Below are 18,574 nucleotides of genomic sequence, written 5' to 3' on the forward strand. Positions count from 1 at the left end.
CCTCAAGCAGGACGCTGGAGGGCTTGTTCTTTAACCTGTGTAAATCCAGGTAACAATGGCTGTTCTGGCGCTCTCACCACCAAAGGTGGAAAATTTACCTGTAAACGTTTGGTCTGAAGAATTTTCATGTGACTGAGGGCGGGGCCTCTGTCTTATCTCACTTGGCTTCTCTCAGCACCTTGCTTGTTCCATCTTGCACACCCTCCATGAACAGTAACTGTTTCCTAATTGGTCAGAATTGATTATGATCAATTGATTTCTAACTGGCTAGATAGATAATTCATTTGGGGACCTTCCCTGTTTCCAGAAATCTGTTTGGTTCTGGGCCAAGAAACAGGTCCCTCTTGCTTGGGCCTGGGAGAGGGACGGGTCTGTCTCCTTTCACCCTGGGTGTTCTCCAATCGGAGAGGGAGGTGGGGAGATGAGCACTTCCTGGGCCCCCGCTCTGGGCCAGGCTCTCGCTGGGCGTCTGTACGTGGTTTAATTTTCATCATCACCAGTGTGCGAATGAGGACACTGAGGCCTGGGTCATGAAGTAACTGGCTTCAGGTGACTCAGATAGTGAGTGGCAAAGATGGAATGTGGACCCAGGTCTTAAGAGAAATTATTTATGAAACTTTGATTATTATTTTTTAACCAGTATGTTCCCTGCTGACTCTAAAGGCTTTAGCTTGGATCTGAGCTGCCCACTGAACTGACCATCAGGGTTTGGTCCACTCTAGCTGCCCAGGCTCTCCATAGTGCTCCAGGAAAGTTCTGGAGGTTGTTAAAGCATGTGGCTGGAGAGTCTCTGCTCCATTCACTGCTCTGGAGAGTGTGTTGGCTGATGCCTTGGCCCTGGGGTCTGGCTCCACTGCCAGGCCCACCACCTCCAAGCTCGATGCCCTGGGCCTGTAGCCAGGGCACATGCTAATTTTCACTTGAAACTTCGGAAAATTGAAGGCTGGGAAAGGCTTTGGGGAGAAGGTATTGTGGCCATGGCCCCTGAGGATCAAGGTGGAATTCTCCTGAGTCACACCTTACATTCCCAGAGTGAGTTTTGGACCCTTTTAATAGGGGCAGAGTCTGCTGGGGACCAGCCTGCCATGGACTCAGTGGAGGAGGAGAGTCATTGTGCCACTTAACGTTGGGTCCTTGGGCTTCAGGAGAAACACCAGCAGGTGTTGACACGCAAAGGGACGCGTGCTCTCAGGGCTCCAGCCTCTGTGTCTTCACAGATGCGAGCCCCACGGCCCAGCTTAGTGGGCGTGCTGCACCATGAAGCGGAGGCACACGTTGGTGCAGATTCCGGCTTCGTCATGTGTGTTCCGGGCAACTTCGCAGAAGTGACTTGACTCTGCTTTTCAGTCTCTTAGTCTGTGAAACAGGGCTAATCCTATCACCCTGCAGGGTGCGGTCAGGATTAGAGCTCATGAAAGTTAGGTATCTCATACAGCGCAGCAGAATATGGTTACATTCTCGAAACAGGTCACCGTGGCTGCTGTGAACATTTAAGTGAATCTGCCGCAGCAGTGTCTCCGGAGGCCCAGAACCACTTGTGTCCTGTGTAAAGCAGCCTGGGGGCTGTGTAAAGCAGCCCGTCCTCCTGTCAGACGTTCAGCTTCCTGTTCTTCAGAGTTGCCTGTGGCGCCGGCCCTGGCTGAGCAGCCGGCTGTGCCCCGCAGAGGCATTCCTTGACCCAGATATGTGCGTGGTGGTGTCACGCTCTGGCCAGGTCTTCTTCCCAGGAGGCCAGCACGTCTGGCTCCTGCATGCCTGCACTTGCCCCTCTCCCTGGCCCCTTCCCGGTCCTGGCCTGGGCTACTTGCAACAGACAAAGGGAGGCTATTGGCAGTGGAGAGGAGGACGCATTTGGTGCTCCTGTGCCCTGCAGTGCACATACCATGGCAGGGCTGTAACAGGGCCCCAGCCAATGGTTGGTGCAGGTTCGTCTGCAGCAGCTCTCCTCCACCTCAGACAGGAGAGGGGCGGGCAGGGCCCGGTGACCGGGAGCCGCGAAACCCCAATGCTCCCACCTGGACCGCTGGTGCTCACCACGCCCATAGTGTTCACTCTGGAAATGTTTGCTGAGGGCTTACTCCGAAGGCCCTTTGCACGGTGCTGAGTCTCGCAGGGGTGAGTGGGATGCTGTTCCTCTCCTCAGTGAAGGAAGAAGGCAGGTACCCAGATGCCTTACATCAGAAGGTGGGAGCATGAAGGAAGGCCCTGCCCCTGCTGCCGGCCCCCGTGCCGGGCACGTCACCACTGTCCAGAACTGAGTTCTGTCCTCACTGCCTGCCTAAAAATAGGTGATGTTGCCACTTCAGAAATAAGGAGCCGAGCAGCTGGCCTGAGATCACCCGGGGGCGGGGTGGGGGGAGATACATGGTGCTGAGATTGGAGCCTTGGATCATCCAGGGGAAAGTCTAATCCCCTCAGTTTACGGGTGGGGGGACTGAGCCCAGAGAGAGAGAGGGGCTTGTCCAGAGACATGTGGTTCCTAAGAACCTGAACCTGGTGTCTCCTCCCAGCTCAGAGCGCATGTAAAAGTGTGCCTTTTACGCTGAGAGGAGTTGGAGTTGCGTGCCCAGAACGGGGTCTTCCCCTCCACCTCCTGTAACTCATGGTCTGCACTGAGCCGTCCTGGGCACTGCACATCCATACTCGTCTACCTGAAATTCAGCAGCCAGAGGACAAATGAGAAACGCTAAGGGTGGGTGGCTGATGGCGGACGCCCCATCTCGGCCTCTCGCCCTGCACTGTTAATCAAGTTTTGTTTAGATTTTCTCTTCTTCAACCCATTATAAGCTCTTGGAAGTGGAGGAGGGGACCCTGTATGATCTATCTTTTCTATCTGCAGTGCCTACCAAGTTACTCTAAGAACACACTTGCTTTGCCCTTCACAGTTTGCAGGAGACTTTGCTCTTTATTAACTTACTTGTTCTTAGTGGCTCTTTGTAGTAGATGCTATGGGTCACGTTTTGTCCGTGAGAAAAAGCTAGTAAGAGAAGTTGTCCAAAAACCACCCAGGTAATGGCAGTAAGTGGCCAATAACATGAGTTTCCATTATCATCATCACTCAATAGCAGTGGACGCTACAGCATTGTTAGAGTGCTAGGCCTTTTATATAAGCTGTCTTATTTTAAAAAATATTCTTGGCCCTGCCACACAGCTTGTGGGACCCTAGTTCCCCGAGCAGAGATCAAACCCTTGCCCCCTACAGTGGAAGCACAGAGCCCCAGCCACTGGACCGCCAGGGAAGTCCCAAACTGTCTGTACTTTAACATGTATTATTTTATTTTCACAGTAGTCTATATTACAGATAAGGAAGCTGGGTCAGAGAAGTGAAATAACTTGCCCAAGATGACATAACTAGTAAGCGGCAGGTCAGGATTCAAACCAAGAACAGTTCCACCCTGCCTCTCAGAAAGCAAGGAGAGAGTGGGTGCTGCGAGGCCTCGACGACAAGAACAGTCTGTTAACTAGGAAGAGGGAGGTGGGACAGGCTCACCCGGCCAAGGGGCTCTTAGCTCTGAGTGCCAGGGTCAGACGTGAGGATGATCGCGTGTGTAGACATGACCCCAGAACACCCCCAGCCTGACCGAGTGTGGAGCTTCACAGCCCAGTGACTGGAGGAGAAAGGAGCTCTGAGGCTCACACGCACATGTTACATGGTGCTGATGGAGTCTTTCTTCCCCTCATTATTTTATTTTGAAAAATTTCAGATATATAGAAGAGTTGAAAGACTAGTTTAAAAAACTCATATATCCTTCACCTAAGATCATTTGTTAAGTTTAAGCCACTTCATATGTCTGTATACACACATACACAGAGTTTTATTTTTTACTTATTTATAAGTAAATTGCAAGTAAAAGGAAATCAGTCCTGGGTGTTTGCTGGAAGGACTGATGTTGAAGCTGAAACTCCAATACTTTGGCCACCTGATGCGAAGAGCTGACTTATTGGAAAAGACTCTGATGCTGGGAAAGATTGAGGGCAGGAGGAGAAGGGGACGACAGAGGATGAGATGGCTGGATGGCATCACCGACTCAATGGACATGAGTCTGGGTGAACTCCGGGAGTTGGTGATGGACAGGGAGGCCTGGCGTGCTGCGGTTCACGGGGTCGCAGAGTCAGACACGACTGAGTGATTGAACTGAACTGACTCTCCTTATTACTTTACTATTTTTCTTCTATAAATTCTTCTGTATAGGCAAAGTATCATTATCGCATCTAAAAAATTAACAGTAATTTTGCATTATAATCTAATGTATAGGCGAAATTCAGATTTCCTCAGTTCCAAAAATGTCACTGTTGCCTGTTTTCATTTTCAATCCAGAATCGAATCCAGGGCTTAGGTGTTGCATTTGGGGGTTTCTGTGTCTACTGGGCTTTTCTAATCCCTGTGCCTTAACTTTTTAAAACAGAAAAGACCAGTTGTCTTATAGAATGACCTCCCCTTTCTGGATTTGCCTGATTGTTTCTATACACTTAATCTGTTTTTCTCAAGGATGCTCATAGGTAATGCTGTTGGAGATGGGTAGGTTCTCAAGAGTGGAGGTCACTGAGCTTCTTTGGTTCATTGAGGTATCATTCTTGACCAGAAGTTCTTAACTGGCACATGAATGGGCTTCAGTCCTATGACATGTACCCCATACCTAAATTATATGCACATTTTCCTCATGTGTGTATTTTTTTTGGGAGAGGCTTCTTACTCAGTCGCTAAGTCATGTCGGGCTCTTTGCAACCCCATGGAGTGCAGCTCACCAGGCTTCCCTGCCTTCCACTATCTCCCAGAGTTTGCTCATTGAGTCAGTGATGCCATCCAACCATCTTATCCTCTCTGTCATCCCCTTCTCCTCCTGCCCTCAATCTTCCCCAGCATGAAAGTCTTTTCCAGTGAGTCTGCTCTTTGCATCAGGTGGCCAAAGTATTGGAACTTCAGCTTCAGGGTGAGTCCTTCCAGTGAATATTCAGGGTTGATTTCCTTTAGGATTGACCAGTTTGATCTTTTTGCAGTCCAAGGGACTCTGAAGAGTCTTCTCCAGCATCACAATTCAAAAGCCAAGAGGTTTCTTGACTCTTATCAAATTATCAAATTTCTCCAAGGGCTTCAAGACCCAGAAAGGTTTAGGTTTCTGTTCTTGCCTTGCTCTTCAGGTGTTCTGAATGCCAGGATTCCCTCACCAACTGGTACTATGAGAAGGATGGGAAGCTGTACTGCCACAAGGACTACTGGGGGAAGTTTGGGGAGTTCTGCCACGGATGCTCTCTGTTGATGACGGGGCCCGTCATGGTGAGTGCATCCCTCCATCTCTGCCCCCTCCGTCGTCAGAGTTCATTGGCAGTGCCTCCGGTTCCCTGTGGCCATTTACCTTCTGTCTTCCCGTCAGCCGAGGCCTCTCCCTTTATTTATTCAGTCACTTAACAGATGATTTTTAGGACCTATTAAGTGCCAGATGTCATCCGTCTCTCAGAGACTTAACAGTCCAGTGTTGGGAGGGCTGGGCAGGCAAGGAGGGGAGACGGTGAGATGGGATGGGGCCCTAAAGGGGAGTATGAGCCTCCCTCCTGGGGCTGATGACTTCTGGGGGCCTGTGCCCATGGCTGAGACCGAGAGTTTTTTTCTTACAGTCTCAGAAATGACAAGGAGGGACTTCCCTGCTGGTCCAGTGGTTAGGACTCCTCGCTTTCACTGCCAAGGACCTGGATTCAGTCCCTAGTTGGAGAACTAAGATTCTGCAGGTCACATGGTGTTGACAAACAGAAAGAAAGAAATGACAGAGAAGCACCAGTCCAGCCCTTTCCCTGGAAGCTCTGGGACGGGGCGGGCCAAAGTCAGCGATGACTGGGCAGGGATGGTCTGTAGAGCCCTGATGGGAGGCCCCTCACCCACCCCGCCTCCACTCGGGCAACAGTGCCAACTTGTCTCCTCCCCACGTCTGTCCACCCTGCTCCCCACCTGCCCACAGGTGGCCGGGGAGTTCAAGTACCACCCAGAGTGCTTCGCCTGTATGAGCTGCAAGGTGATCATCGAGGATGGGGACGCATACGCCCTGGTGCAGCACGCCACCCTCTACTGGTAAGATGGTGGCCCCGTGTCCCTCCTTCCTGACAAGGGTGGCTGAGCGGGCGGGGCAAGTGGCAGTGTGAATTGTGCAGGACTGCTGGGGTCTCGGCGCGCTGATTGTATTCCTGTCACAGCGATGGCTCTTGACCAGCTCTGAAAGCTGTGAGCGAGATAATGAACGTCTCTGCCTTCTCTCCGTACCTAGTGGGAGAATAAGCATACTGCCCTGCAGGCCTCCCAGAGGGAGAAGGTGGCTGGGAGGGGACTCTCGGAGAGGGAGCCCAGGATGTTAAAGGCAAAGGCCCCTTAGAAGTCAGCCCAGCTGCCTCGGTCGACAAAAAAAGTCAGGCTGAGGCCCAGTTCTTACCTTGAGTCAGAGGCAGAAAACCCAGCTGCTCATTGTGAGCAGCCAGCTGGAATCGGGCAGGGCAGTGAACGTGGGGCTATGCGCTCTGTCGCTGGAAGGCTCATCGTTGCTGGGGGCTTCCAGGTGGGGCTCCAGGATCTCAGCCCCCTTTCTGCTCCTCTCCGCAGTGGGAAGTGCCACAACGAGGTGGTACTGGCACCCATGTTTGAGAGGCTGTCCACGGAATCCGTCCAGGACCAGCTGCCCTACTCCGTCACACACATCTCCATGCCAGCCACCACCGAAGGCAGGCGGGGCTTCTCCGTGTCCGTGGAGAGTGCCTGCTCAAACTACGCCACCACCGTGCAAGTGAGAGAGTGAGTGCCTGGGGTGGGGGTTCTGGAGCGGAGCACACAGCAGGCCTTGGAGCCCCAGCATCTTAGCAGAGCTCTGCATCCACATCGCGTCTCTCCTTCCTGGGCTCACTGTGCTGTCACCACGCCTAGGCCCTGGCACTGACTGCCCTCATCCCCCACCATGACTGCTTCCCGCCAGATACCTAACACCAGAACCGCTTACCTTTCACGGGTCAAATTTCCATCATGTTTGCTCTTTGAAATTATCTGGCTTGGTTATGTTTGTTTATCATCTGTCCTCCTCAAGAGTTCCCTGTGGAACTTAGTCTGGTTCTTTGCTGTGCACCCAGGGCCTGGAGCAGTGCCTGGCACATAGTGGGTGCACATGGATTGTTGTTTCATTGGTTGAGTGAGTGAATGGAGGAAGGAGAAAGAGGTAAAGACTCCATGCTGTGTCCAGGCTGGCGACCGGATGGGGAAAGGGTCTGTCCATCTAATACCAGTTGTGAGGCACTGTGGCTCCCAGCCCTGTAGACGGTGATCATGTGCTTACTGTGTGCTGGGTGCTGGGTGCTCACAGCAGAGCGGGGTCCTGGGGCTGGGAAGTCAGAGGGAGGTGAGGTCTGCTCTAAGCCCGAAGCTGTGTTCAGGACAGAGGTGGGGGTCTGTGGCTGTGTCTGGTATAGATTGGGTGGTTGGGAATAGCCAGAAGGGGCCTGTTAAGTCACAGAGAGCCTGGATCATGAGGATCCAATGGGTCTCTTGAGGGATTTAAGCAGCAAGGTGACACGACCAGGGGAGCGTTTTAGAAGCATGCTGCTGTGGAAGTGGGATGGGAGAAGGGCAGGCCTAGAGGTACAGAGACCAGTTAGCAGGCTGATGCATGGAGCAAGAGACGGGTGTTGGTAACCATGGTGATGGAGCATTCTTCAGGACGTGAGGATTGGGGGGTAGTGAGGGAACTCCTGAAGCGGGGAATGCCGTCTAGGTTTCTGGCTTAGGCCTCTGGGTGAGTGGGGTGCCTTTCACCGAGATGGGGTAGAGCCTCTCCCTGAGTGGCCTGGGCCTGGGGGCCAGTCGGGGCCCAGGGCCTGGTGAGCCCTTCCTGCACAAGTGAAATTGGTCAGGCTGTCTTTAAAGATGCCTCTGCCCTGCCTTCTCTCGTCTGGCCCAGGGTCAACCGGATGCACATCAGTCCTAACAACCGAAACGCCATCCACCCTGGGGACCGCATCCTGGAGATCAATGGGGCCCCCGTGCGCACGCTCCGCGTGGAGGAGGTACCTGCCGTGTGTCCTGTGGGGAGTGGGGGGCGGACCGTGAACAGACCCTCTTTGTCTTGCCACTGAGCCTGTGAGCACTGGTGACCCCCTCTGTCAGCCTGGCTTGTTCCCAGGGCAGCAGGGATGGCTGGCCATGTCGGGGAGTGCCAGGCTGTGGGCAGAGGGCACGGTGTGGCCAGTGGCCGCCAGAGGCCACAGCGGGCTCTGGTCCTCTGGCCTGATGGTGGGTGGCCCACGATGGGATGCCCTGCGGGCCTGCCTCACACCGCTCCCGGCTGCAGGTGGAGGACGCCATTAGCCAGACGACCCAGACACTGCAGCTCCTGATTGAACACGACCCCGTCTCCCAGCGCCTGGACCAGCTGCAGCTGGATGCACGGCTCTCTCCCTGCGCGCAGAATGACAGACACGCGCACACCCTCAGCCCCCTGGACACCAAGGAGAACCTGGAGGGGACACTGAGGAGACGCTCCCTGAGGTGCCCCGTCCCGCCCTGGCTCTGTGCTGCCCCACGCCCAGCTCTTGGACTAGTGGAGCTGGCTCTCTGAGGCCAGCAGAGTTAGGAAGGGAGCCAGCTGGCCGGGAGTGGGCAATGAGGATTGTGCTGACCCAGCGCCCCCCCAAGGATAACAGTTCATAGCCAGGGCCCATGTGTGATCTGACCCAGCTGTCTGCCAGCTTTCCCTAGAAACCAGAGTGTAGTTGCTAAGTCATGTCCGACTCTTTGCTACCTCATGGACTGTTCCCTGCCAGGCTCCCCTGTCCATGGGATTTTCCAGGCAAGAATACTGAAGTAGGTGGCCATTTCCTTCTCCAGGAGAAGCCAGAGGGTCAGGCTTTGTCCACTGAACTCTGAGCTGGGCAGGAGGCAGCGGTGCTGGATCCCAAAGGGTGGCAAGGCCTGTGGGGGAAGCGTAGGGTGCCGAGGCTGGACACGGGGCACAGATAAGTGTAGATAAGGACGTTGACAACCAGAAAGCAAGAGATGAATGCACGAGGGGGGACCAGAAGTCCCTTCTTTAGGAAGTCAGAGTGACAGTCACCAACCATTGGCTGCTCTTTAAAAATGTCATAAACAAAGTGGCTTTTTTGCTCTAAAAATCATACGCACTTATTAAAGTTCAGGAAATACAGGCAGGTACTACAGAGATGTCCCATTTGCTCATGTTTTGGGTGGTAGTAGGCTGTTGCTCTAAGCCAATCGGGGCTGTAAATCAGGCAGACCTGGAAGGTGGTGGATTCCCATCGACCCATCGACAGTGCTGCCAGCTGGTGGAGTCTAGTCCCTCACTCTGGGTGAGAGGTGCTCAGGGTTCCCGCTTTGCGGGTGATTTTCCCATGCTTACATAGACTCCGGATGTCTGCCGCCCCCAGACAACACCTCTGTCCAATGTCAGAGTCCCCCTCCCCCGTCCCAGCACCCTGACTGCAGAGGTTGGAAAGACCAGGGTGGCCCTGAGGTTCCTGCCTCAAGGCTTCCATGCTGGGTCTTTGAGGGCTGCCCTGTCCCCACCCTCATCCCTTCTCCTCCTCCTCCTCCTCCTCCGCAGACGCAGTAACAGCATCTCCAAGTCCCCCGGCCCCAGCTCCCCCAAGGAGCCGCTCCTGCTCAGCCGTGACATCAGCCGCTCAGAGTCCCTGCGCTGCTCCAGTAGCTGCTCACAGCAGATCTTCCGGCCCTGTGACCTGATCCACGGCGAGGTCCTGGGGAAGGGCTTCTTCGGGCAGGCCATCAAGGTGAGCGCCAGCTCTGCCCCTGTGCCCCCCAGCCCTCGAACCCTCCTCTGGGGATTTTCACTATTTGCCCTCCCAGGCCACCTGAAGGCAGCGTTGCTGCTGGTGTGAGCTTGGGGGACCTGGAGCCCCGGGTGGGATGAGGTTGACTGTGGCCCCCCCATCTCTGGTCAGTGAGTGTTTCTAGGTGCCCAGAGGCCTCGGTGTGGGAGTGGCTCCTGCCTCCCTGCTGAACAGTCTCGGGGACTAACCTCTCTCTCTCTCTCTCTCCTCCTCCTCCTCTGCTGAGAGCTGGGAGGGGGGGTCAGGTAAGCCATGTGTCTCAGCCTTCGGGGCCATGGGGCTGGAGAGCTTCCTCCCAACCCCCCCAGCTCCCTGGTGCATGTCTGTGGCACTGACCCTCTTGCCCCCCAGACTCCTGTTCCCCGAGAGACACGCTCCTGGGTCAGATGACCAGAACCCTTGCTTGGCTTGGCAGCACCCCTCCCCCTGCCTCCCCCCAACACGCCCCTTTTGTGGGTTCTCACCTCTCCTCCGTGCATGCCCAGCTCTCCGGGGAGGAAGGTGTGCTCCCTTCTGAGGCCCTTGCTGTGTGTTCTGCACTTGAACTGTCAGTCTGATCTGGCTGATGACGTCAGCGTGTCCTCCAGGGCATGGGATGGCCAGCGACAGATTTGCGCACAGTTCCCCAGAAGGGCCTCTGTTCTCTGCACTAGTGACAGTCACCCTCCTTTTAGGTGACGCACAAAGCCACGGGCAAAGTGATGGTCATGAAGGAGCTGATCCGGTGTGATGAGGAGACACAGAAGACTTTTCTAACTGAGGTAAGAAGCGGGGTGGGGGCTAGGAGTTTGTGTCACTGTTGAAAGAAGGAAATTGATACTAAAGAATGACTTCAATCCCAGCTTTCAGCACCAAAAAAAAAAAAAAAAAGATGTGAAGAGGAAGCTTAGTTTGGAGTTGTCACTTTCTTTCTGCCTGCCTTTCTTAAGGCAGAACAGACCATTAGAGGAATGTCCCTGCCCCCCCCCGTAAATGACGGCACATTATTTGTATAAAAAACACTGAGGACAGCACGAACTGGTACAGTGAGCTGTGCTTCATGGAGCTTGTGGAGTGTGGGGTGAGCGCAGGCGCTTTGGAGCAGCTCGACGCTGGACACCCCGCCGGGCCAGCCTGGCACCTTGGTGTCCTTCCCCACCGCCCCACAGGGTGCTGCCCTCCTGGTCTCCACCTCGCTCTGGGGCCCTGCCTCTCCAGTTCCCCAGATGTAGCTCCTAGAAAGGCAGGGTCCCAAGCACGAGGCCAGGGAGGCTGTCCCCATCCACGTGGGGCTTTCTTCCCCAGCACCCGAGACAGGAGGGGGAGACACGGGGCACATGTGTCATGCTGACTCCCCGAGGGAGGGGGTGAGGAAGAAACTGGGCCCCGCCCTCATGGCCTCCCCGCCCTGCAGGTGAAGGTGATGCGCAGCCTGGACCACCCCAACGTGCTCAAGTTCATCGGCGTACTGTACAAGGACAAGAAGCTGAACCTGCTGACGGAGTACATCGAAGGGGGCACGCTGAAGGACTTCCTGCGCAACGTGGTGAGCACAGCACCCCCAGAGTCCCTAAGAGCCTTGGGGGGGTCATCAGTGGGGCCCCTGTGTCACCACTGCTCTGGAACCACAATGATCAGAGAGACCTGCTGCCTTACCTGCAAAGGGCCATTTTGGGTGGGACTGGGCACAGGCAGGGAGGGTTTACTGCAGATCACGTTGACCCACGGGGCCTGGACCACCAGTAGAACAAGGCCCACCGGCCTCTGACGGGCCTTCCTCCATCCTGCAGGACCCGTTCCCCTGGCAGCAGAAGGTCAGGTTTGCCAAAGGCATCGCCTCTGGAATGGTGAGTCCTGCCGACAGCCCTGCCAGCAGAGTGGGTCTGGGAGGAGCTTGGACAGGCATCTGCTGAGGCTGGTGTGTAGGTGCTTAGTAGGGGTTAACAGTGACCAGAGGGGCTGACATTGAGGAGGCCAGAAGGAAAAGGCAGGCACACACCGTCTTGGAGGCAGGTGGCACAGGAGAAGGGTGGGCACCCCCTGAGGAGGGGCACCAGGCAGGTTGGAAAGAGTTCCGTGGGCCTGTGAGCGGCTCCCGGAGCCCAAGGGAGGGAACTGGTGTTGCGGGGAGAGGGGCGGGTTTCTGCGTGGAAGGGTGGCTCAAGAGCCAGAGGCGGAGGCCTGGATGGGGAAATAGCAAATACAGACTGGTTTGGACACATGAGGGTAGGAAGAGGGAGAGGTTAAAGTCAGAGTGCTGAGATAAGAAGATGCGGCACGTACACACAGTGGGGTATGACTCAGCCGCGGAAAGGATGGATTAGGCCGTTCGCCGCCACGGACGGACCTAGAGACTGTCACACTGAGTGAAGTCAGTCAGACACAGAGAGACAAATATCATATGATACCGCTTATGTGTGGACTCTAAAACAGTGGTACAAATGAGCCTGTTCACAAAAGGGAAGTGGAGTCACAGATGTAGAAAACAGACTCATGGTTGTCAAGGGGGAAAGGGGGAGGGATAAACCGGGAGGATGAAATCAACATATATACACTACTATATGTAAAGTGCGTCACTATTAAGAAGGCACTGAGGAGTACAGGGAAGTCTCCTCAGTACTCTGTAATGACCTGTATGGGAGAAGAATCTAAGCAAGAGTGGATATGTATATGTGTCACTGATTCATCTGCAATACACCTGAAACTTCACATAGCATTATAGATCAACTACACTCCAATAAATTTTTTTTCCCCTAAGTGAGAGCACTGAATGCTAACCAGTAGATCACAGGGAAAGTGTAGACAGAGAGGGAAGTGTGTGTTGGGAGGACAGATCAGCTGGGCCAGGAGGTGGCCACTTCCCCTCTCCCAGCAGGAAAGATCCAGGGTGGCTAAAGCCAGAGACTGGGAGGGGGTGGCCTAGCTCTGAGTAAAATAGGTTGGGGGGTGCTCACTGGGCCCAGGGAGTTGGGAACTTCAGGACAGAGCAGCGCCTGGGTTGGGATCGGTGAACAGAGGCTGCTGGGCAGGAGACGGCAGCAGGGAGAGGGGAAGCCCTCGGCCTTCTGTTGACACCGGGATGAGGAGTGACGGCAGGAGGGCCCTGGAGTCCAGCTTGGGTTCTTAAGCTGGCGTGGGGGGTGGGGGTGTCCTGGGGGAAGAGCAGGTTTTGGGGCCCCCGAGTCTCAGAGTCAGCGTCTAGCCGATTGACTGGCCATGGGCCTCAGCTCCTACCTCTTGTTCCAGGCCTATTTGCATTCCATGTGTATCATCCACCGGGATCTGAACTCGCACAACTGCCTCATCAAGCTGGTACGTGCCCCCAGGGCAGCCCTCCTGGCTCCCTTGTTGCCAGCGAGACTGCCTGGCCCCTCTGGCTTTAGACCAGAGGTATCGCCTCAGGCTTCTGTCTGCTGGGGGATCCTCACACATGCAGACAAACCCCACCTCCTCCCAGTAGCAGCCTTTGAAATCCTGTGGTTGGAAGGGACTTGAAGTTCCTCAACTGTTTGTAGAGCCCTGTCACTTTTCCTGGTTTTGCCCCGTGTTGGGGGCAGCAGCTCCCCAAGGACCCCATTTTGCAGCTGTGGCACCTGAAGCCTCAGCCCGAGGCTACAGAGCTACTAAATTCACAGGGAGGGGTTTGGGGCCAGCCTCCCTCTCCCCTGCTGGTCAGCTCTGCTTGCTACAGTGTTACTCCTGTTGACTTGCAGTGTAGCTTCCTGGGTGTCCACTCACTGGCCCTGGCCATGCCCTCTGGACTCACACCAAACAGTCTTAATCCCTTTTCCACATGACTGCCTTGTAGCTATTTGAAGAGCTTATCTCCCCTTCGCCCCCCACCCCCACGGAAGGCCTATATCTTGTCTTTTTCTGTCTTATCCTGGTTCCAGCTTTAAATCTTTCTGAGAACAAGGCAGGATGAGAAAAAAAGCAAAACGAAATCCACTGTCCTGTCTCTTGGGTTCCACTCTCCAGGTCCCAGGGCCTCTGCTGAGAACACCCTCTAGGTCTGGGGGTGTCTGCCATGCAAAGAGCGCAGACTGAGACGACAAACACCACCATCAAGACCCCCCTTGGTCATACGCGTCTTCTCTCCTCTCGGGACTGTCCTGTCCCCGTCCGGTCGTCCCCCGCCCCCCAGGGCTGACCTGACCCTTGTCCTCTCAGGACAAGACCGTGGTGGTGGCTGACTTCGGGCTGTCACGGCTCATAGTCGAGGAGAGAAAGAAGCCCCCCGTGGAAAAGGCCACCACCAAGAAGCGCACCTTGCGCAAGAGCGACCGCAAGAAGCGCTACACGGTGGTGGGGAACCCCTACTGGATGGCCCCGGAGATGCTGAACGGTCAGTCCTGACACCTCGGAGGGGAGGTGGGGCCACGTCTTGCAGCAGAGCCCCAGGGCGTGTAGACCAGGTACCCGAAGCCGGGGGTGCACGGTTTTCATCCCGTGCCAGACTGGACCTCAAAGACGCCTCCCTCCCCGAGATCAGGCCTGCAGGCTGGCTGGCGCCCTATCCGGGGCCCACGCTGAGGTCTGACCGCGGTTCCTGTGCCCCAAGGGGTAGCTGAGCGCTCAGGCACTTTACTGCCTGTTCTCACTCCTTGCTGAGAACTGAGGTGTGCTGCCCCCTCATGGCTGAGGCGCAGACCAGCCGGAGATGCTGGCCGGGCCTCCTGAGCCAGACAGCGCTGTGAGACTGCAGAAGTGGCTCGCTGCAGCCGTTTCTGAGGTCTCCAGCCAGAGAGTGCACAGGAGGCAGTGCCAGAGTCCAGGCACATCCTGGCCCAGTTCTCTTTCACTATCCCGTGCGGCTTCACCCTGGGCAGTGTTGTTTCATGAGACCTCTCTGAGGCTGACTGGTTTTCAGACGGGGCCTGTCCCCACAGCCTTAGAGGCACCCCCACAGAACCTCTCCTAGCCCTGGCTCTTAGCTCTGACCTGACCTGGCTCCAGACGCAGTGCAGAGCAGAGACGGGACCAAACCTAACAACAGCCTGCTCTCCTGTGTTTTTTGTGAAGGAAAGAGCTACGACGAGACAGTGGATGTCTTCTCTTTTGGGATTGTCCTCTGCGAGGTGAGCCCCAGCACGGAGACCAGGCCTGAGGCAGCAGACCTGGCAGCCCGGCCCCCGCAGTCGAAACGGGGGCTCCTCCTCCTAAGATGCATAGTGCCACAGAGTCAGCAGGAGCAGAGGGCCGTGTCGGTTATCACGGGTCTTTGGACACGTTCGAGTCTCACTTTTAAAAATATCGTTCACTTAACAGAAATCAGTTGAGCATCTACTGTATGCAGAGCCCTGGGCTGGCAGCAGAGGGCTTCGGACATGAATCAGATCCAGTGCCTCCCTTCTCAGGGCCCGAACTCCAGCACAGGGCAGGGCGGGGCTGTGTGGAAGCCGCCCCTCCAGAGGCTGGTCACGGGCGTCTTGCTTCTGTGCTGAGGCTCCTCCAGATTCTCTAGTCAGGAGACAAGCCTGCATTAGCAAGATACGGAGAGACGGGAGGGGGCAGCCCTCTCAGCTGGGTTTTTACTTCCTTCCTCTTCTGTTTATTTGACTGCATCTGGCCTTAGTTACAGCACGCAGGCTCAGTGGCTGCAGCACAGGGCTTAGTTGGCCTGCAGCATGTGGGATCTTAGTTCCCTAACCAGAATTGAACCTGCATCCTTGCATTGCCAGACGGATTCTTAACCACTGGAGCACCAGGGAAGCCTCTGCCTCCCGCTTCTGACCATCCCGCCTGTCCTGTCCCCGCACCAGCACCCCCCTCCCCCACCACATGGCTGTACCGTCCCTGACCACTGTCTCTCCACCTGCAGATAATCGGGCAGGTGTATGCAGATCCTGACTGCCTGCCCCGAACACTGGACTTCGGCCTCAACGTGAAGCTCTTCTGGGAGAAGTTTGTCCCTGAAGAGTGTCCCCCAGCCTTCTTCCCCCTGGCAGCCATCTGCTGCAGACTGGAGCCTGAGAGCAGGTTGGAGTCCACGCCCCTCGCTCAGCCCTCATGGTCCTGGGATGCTCACCCCAGTCCTCAGCCATTGCCAAGCCTTTCCCAGGCTCGCAGATGTGGCCATCAACCACTGAAGCCACCTGACGACCCTGATGTGTCAGTCAGCAGGGAGGAAGACGGGGGTTTTGTAGCAAGTGACCCAGAGACAGCGTTAAACTTTAACAGCAGGAAATTCACCCAAACCTATATACCATGCTAACAGTGTTTTCAAGTTTCCATATTCCCATGTCCAAACACATTTTTTTTTATACAGTTATCTTAAGTAGAGAAAAGTTTGACATTTCGCTTTGCATTTTTGTCACTACCCAGTATTCCAGATTATCATTTCTGTTGACTGTGAAATTCACTAGGAGACTGTAGGAACATACATGCGTAGATGTTCAGGTTTTTCCAGTTTGTCCTTACAGTAGGTATTACAGTGAGCATCTTTATGCATTAGCCAATTTTTTCCTTTAAAGAAATCTTAAAATTATCTTTAGTATATGAGAACATGTATTTAATATGTGAGAAAGACACAGATGCTATGGAAAAAGTACTCAAGCCAAGCAAAAAGGGTTGTTCAGGGTGCAAGTTACCACCATCTTTAAGATGGTGCTCAGAGTAGGTCTTGCCAAGAAGGTGACAAGATGTTTAAGCAAAATCGAGGAGGAGATGGAGGAATGGACCTGAGCTGTCTCCAGGGCAACAGGAGCCAGGCATTCTCTTTCTCTTTGGGGTGAGCTGCCAAGACTGTGAGAAGCCCCTCCCGGGGCAGATCCCATCGATATGGAAACGACTTTCAATCTCAGGACTGAAAGGATCTTTAAAAGGGCACTTAGTCCAAACCTACCTGTGATGATTGCATTTTCTCTGAGACCTGGAAGGGGCTTTTCTCCTCCTGTACTTCATTTTCAAGCTGCCCCTTTGAGCCAGACCCTCCTCTCCCTGTGTTACCACGTCTCGTCTTTGCAGCAGCCTGTGCAGTCTATGACCTGAGGCACACCAAGGTTAAGGGCTCGCCCAAGGTCAGACACCCAGGAAGTGGTGGAGCCACAGGCCTGGGTGCCTTCTTTGCCACCTCACTGCCCGCCCCTACCCCCATGACTCACCTGTCTCCTCCTCCTCTTTCTAGACCGGCATTCTCCAAACTGGAGGACTTCTTTGAGGCACTGTCCCTGTACCTGGGGGAGCTGGGCATCCCACTGCCCACAGAGCTGGAGGACCTGGACCACACCGTGAGCATGGAGTACGGCCTGATCCGGAACCCGCCTCCCTAGCCCTGGCCCAACCCCCTTCTGGGGGCATCCCCCAGCCAGCACTGCCCCCTCTGCACCCATCCCTGCTGCGGGCAGGGCCGGCCAGGCCTCCTGGGGATCGGCAGCTCATTCAGAAGCAGGACTGGCCATCCTCCTACGTCCCCGGAGGCAAGCGGGCACAGCACCAGGGAAACGTCCCCACAGGTCCTGGAGCCCGGTTACTGTCTGTAAATCCCACACTCGCCTGGAAGCTGTGAAGAAAACAAACAAACCCTGGTCCCTGAGCCAGGAGGAGTCTGTTACTCGTGACCACTCGGGAGCGCCCTGGCAGTGGATTCCCAGAGGCCCTTGCTGACACTGACCAGCGCACCCTGGACCTGCTGGGCAGGCTCCCGGGTGCACCGCCGGCGGGCCCTGACGCCTCTGGTTCGGCCGGTGCAGGAGGACTTCTTGTGGAGTGTGGCAGAGAGTGCGGCTGTCCGAGGACCGGAAGCGACCGCGGTGCTCCCCGGCCCTGGCGCGTCCCGCCCTCCCCTGGGCAGCATTGAGGGAGTGGGCTGTAAAGCGTCTCCTGGTCGGTTTGTGGTGGGTCCGGCCAGGAGTCAGGAGCAGGGCTGGTTTCTGTTCGCCTCCTGGGCCCCGGGGCCCCATAGGCTCGAGGCGGAGCCTCCACTTGTGTTCTCACACTGAGCTCCGGACTGGCGGGGAGCTCGTGGGCGCGTCCCTTCTGCCAGCGACAAGCAGTCACCCGCAAGCGCAGGTGGCGGCCAGGGTGAAGGAGAGGCCCTGCCCTCTCGGAAGCCCTGGTGTCCTGGCTGCTGTCCTTTGCACGCTCACGTGCGCTTCATCCAGGAGCCCAGGCTTGTGCGAGGCGGGCTCTGGAGGACACTGGTTAGTGGAGGCCCAGCATGTGGGGTGTGAGGTGACCCTGCACCATATTTGCTAAGTGAGGAGTGGGTTTGGGACCTTACTGCGGTGTGTGTGGTTGTGCTGGGGGCGGGGGCGGCTGGGTGACGCGGGAGAAGGCGGTTGCCGTTCAGACTGTCTTGGTGTTGTACCTGTGGGGGTGATGTGTGAAACGCTGTGCACAGACAGACCTGATGAGCTGAGGCACTGGGTGTTGCCTCTGGCCAGTCTCCTTGCTGTTGACGCCCTGCTCAGGTGTGGAGTGTGCGAGCCCTCGCCCTGGGCTCCCGGCATCGTGCAGCTGGTGCTGCCTCGGTGGTCCCCGCAGGAGTGGGGGTGGTGGGCCCAAATCAGGCCGTGGAGCAGACCAAATAAATTAAGCAGTTAACATGACTGATGGTGCGGAGAGTGAGAACGTGACTTGCGGCCTGGTTCAGGGACACGCACATGGAGGCTGCAGTGGCCACTTTGAGGCCCCGCCCATATGACCCCACAGCAGGGGTTCGAGTGCTCTGACCCCACCTCCTTACACAGACACCCGCCTGCTCCAGGGGACATGTGCAACCCGGAGGCAGCCAGGCCTCGGGGCAGGTGACCTGCCGCCTCCC

At 55.8% G+C, this 18,574-nt stretch overlaps 1 protein-coding gene across 4 annotated transcripts in view; it reads left to right on the top strand.

Moving 5' to 3' along the window:
• Window positions 1-18,359, top strand: part of LIMK2 (LIM domain kinase 2) — a 54,534-nt gene extending 36,175 nt beyond the window's left edge. For all 4 annotated transcript variants that reach the window (XM_019977404.2, XM_019977405.2, XM_019977407.2 and 1 more), the window contains 14 exons: window positions 5,140-5,275; window positions 5,952-6,061; window positions 6,584-6,772; window positions 7,926-8,031; window positions 8,316-8,512; window positions 9,585-9,771; window positions 10,506-10,592; window positions 11,225-11,356; window positions 11,601-11,657; window positions 13,057-13,122; window positions 13,981-14,155; window positions 14,833-14,888; window positions 15,632-15,789; window positions 16,937-18,359. In XM_019977404.2, the coding sequence (XP_019832963.1) occupies window positions 5,140-5,275; window positions 5,952-6,061; window positions 6,584-6,772; window positions 7,926-8,031; window positions 8,316-8,512; window positions 9,585-9,771; window positions 10,506-10,592; window positions 11,225-11,356; window positions 11,601-11,657; window positions 13,057-13,122; window positions 13,981-14,155; window positions 14,833-14,888; window positions 15,632-15,789; window positions 16,937-17,081 (1,801 nt within the window). In that variant the 3' untranslated portion in view covers window positions 17,082-18,359. The remainder of the gene's footprint in view (window positions 1-5,139; window positions 5,276-5,951; window positions 6,062-6,583; window positions 6,773-7,925; window positions 8,032-8,315; window positions 8,513-9,584; window positions 9,772-10,505; window positions 10,593-11,224; window positions 11,357-11,600; window positions 11,658-13,056; window positions 13,123-13,980; window positions 14,156-14,832; window positions 14,889-15,631; window positions 15,790-16,936) is intronic.
• The last annotated feature ends 215 nt before the right edge of the window (window positions 18,360-18,574 follow it).

The sequence above is a fragment of the Bos indicus genome, chromosome 17, assembly GCF_029378745.1.
Source record: "Bos indicus isolate NIAB-ARS_2022 breed Sahiwal x Tharparkar chromosome 17, NIAB-ARS_B.indTharparkar_mat_pri_1.0, whole genome shotgun sequence".
NCBI lineage: Eukaryota > Metazoa > Chordata > Mammalia > Artiodactyla > Bovidae > Bos > Bos indicus.